Source organism: Venturia canescens, chromosome 5 (assembly GCF_019457755.1).
Source record: "Venturia canescens isolate UGA chromosome 5, ASM1945775v1, whole genome shotgun sequence".
In the NCBI taxonomy this organism is placed as follows: domain Eukaryota; kingdom Metazoa; phylum Arthropoda; class Insecta; order Hymenoptera; family Ichneumonidae; genus Venturia; species Venturia canescens.
The window spans coordinates 17,062,015-17,064,388 of record NC_057425.1 but is presented as its reverse complement, the minus strand read 5'-3'; the positions used below and the strand labels follow the sequence as shown (position 1 = coordinate 17,064,388).

Here is a 2,374-nt window from a genome sequence, read left to right as displayed (position 1 = left end):
ACTTTTCCCACTTTTACAGTCTCTAATAGTCCATCCCCCCTTCACTTTTATCAGTTCAGTCCTTGTTTTGTTTTCACTCCCTTCCCTTCCTTTCCGATTCGTTTTTCCTTATTTTCCAGTGTTACAGGTAAGTACTTAATTTCTAACATTTCTAATTTTTACAATTATTTCTAATCTTTTTCTTTTCTTTTCAGGACATCGGATCTAGACGAGTAAGTATTCGCATTTATTGCCAAATTCAAAAATTTTTCTTTTTTTTTCTTTTGCAGGCTAGCGCGTTCCAGGACATCGGTTTCTCATCAGGTAAGTAAGGTGATTTCTTCTATTTTCTAATTAAACTTTTCTTAATTATATTTTCTATTTTTCAGGTTCAAGATTTCCAGGACATGGATTTTCAACGGTAAGTATTTTTCGTATCTCTATATTTTTTTTTTTTTTTTTTTTTATTTTATTTTTCTTTTCAGGTGCAGAGATCCAGGTAAGTATTTTTCATGTTTTTCAGGTACAGAGAATCCAGAGGACAACGATAGGATGCTTATTTTCAGGTTAAAGAATAAAAAAAAACACAGGAGACTTTGGAGGAAAATAGAATAACGTCTTTTATTTGCATTTGGCTGATTTGTGACGTTTTTAACAAAATGAAATAAACAAAACATAACAAAAATGAGGATATTTGAGATCCGTTTTCTTAAAAAAAAATAACAGTGTTAAGATTATACTTTTGAGAAAAGGAGCAAATCTTGAATTTAATCTTCGAGACATCCCGCCTGCAATTCACGAGCCATTTTCGCTCTGATTTGTGGCATGTCCTGTTGTGTGAAATCAATTGCTCTATTTGCCACTTCATAACGGGCGAACTGACACGTGAAGACCCCGCAGTCATACCCATTCGTCTGACAGGGAATGTTTGTTGTATTCCCAAGGGTCCATTCCTCTTTATTGATAGGAACCTCGTTTTTCTCTTTCGCCTCCTGGACTAAATACTCCAGGAGTGTTGCCAAGTAGGCGGGCTGACTGCCCTTGAAACTATCATAATAGCAAATCTCACCAAAGAGCATATCTATTACCGCAAGGCACCAGTGATTGCCCAAGTGAATAGGGACAATCACTTTACGGTACTTAAAGATGTTAATTTTTTTCGTCCAACGTTTAACGGCGTTATATCCGTTTACATGGAGCCGTGGAAAGAAAAATGAGTTCATCGTGAACGTATCCTTGTTACTAACCAACTCAAAGTAATTGTTGATTATTTCGTCGTTCAACCAGTTTGTCCCACTCAGGGTTTCGAGGTCCTCTTGTTTAATCTTAATCCTTTTTGTTCGTCTCTCTCCATTGTCGTCTGTCCTCTTCCTTTTGTTTTCGTTATTGTTAATGTTATCGTTGTTGTTTTCAGTGTTTTCCTTGTCTTCTCCTTTTGCCTCCTTCTTTATCTTCTTTGTTTCTTGTTGTCCGTCGTTTTTGTCTTTCTTTCCCTTCTTTTCGTTGCTTTCGTCCTTATTGTTTTTGTTCCCTTTGTCCTCTTTCGTTTCTTTTTCTTCTTCAGATATCTTTCTTTTATTTCCTTTGTTGTTATTTTTGTTGTTATTCTCCGCGTTTTCCTTGCCTTCCTTTATTGTCTCTTCCTTTGTCTTCTTTATTTGTTCTTGCTCTTTATGTGACTTTTTTTTTTTATTTCGATTGTGGTTGTTTTCTGTGTTTTCCCCTACGTCCTCGATCCAAATGAATTCCCCTGCTCTCCATTCTTTCCATTCTTCCCCCTTATCCTCTACTTCTCTTATAGGCGAGAGAATATTCGGCACCTTAAATTCGTTTTTTAGCCCATCTAAAAACCATTGGCGTGATATGAAGCGGAGGAGAAAGTCTCGATTGGATTTTCGAGATTCCTCGATCTCGATTCGATGGATTATCCAATCAGTTTGCATTCCTTTTTTCTCCTTTGTTGATGTGAAGGTTTGCGTTTTGACGCTTTGCGTCCTCCTCCTTGACGTGTGCGGACGGATTACCGCAATTATCGTCACGTCTTCCTCTTCCTTCCTTCCCTGTACTTCCTCCAAAATCTCCACTTCGTCCTCTTCTTTTACCCATTCTCCCTTTCCTCCGTCCGTCTGTTGCGCGAAGTTCTTTCGCACAACTTCAATCGTCTGCGTGCTTGCGTCCATCTTTGTGCCTATACCCGTCCAGAAAATCCTCCCGCTCATTTTTCCTGTTTTTGTTTGTCCTTCCTAGCCTCTACTTACTTGTTCATCATTTTGTCATTCCTCATGCTTAGTGTGTCTAAATCTGTAATTTTTACCTGTTTTTCTCCTTTAATATCGCCTGAAATACCCCTAAGTCCTTTGAGCTCCTGTAATTTTGATCCGCACGGTCCGTCTCG

General features: G+C 38.1%; 1 protein-coding gene across 1 annotated transcript; it reads right to left on the bottom strand.

Annotated features, from left to right (window-relative positions):
- Window positions 1-746: 746 nt before the first annotated feature.
- LOC122410996 (sentrin-specific protease 1-like) lies at window positions 747-2,159 on the bottom strand. The gene is made up of 4 exons (XM_043419506.1): window positions 2,004-2,159; window positions 1,604-1,799; window positions 1,227-1,537; window positions 747-1,118 (listed from the first exon to the last, which is right to left on the bottom strand). Exons 1-4 carry the CDS (start codon window positions 2,157-2,159, stop codon window positions 747-749), a joined length of 1,035 nt encoding a protein of 344 aa, XP_043275441.1.
- Window positions 2,160-2,374: the final 215 nt, after the last annotated feature.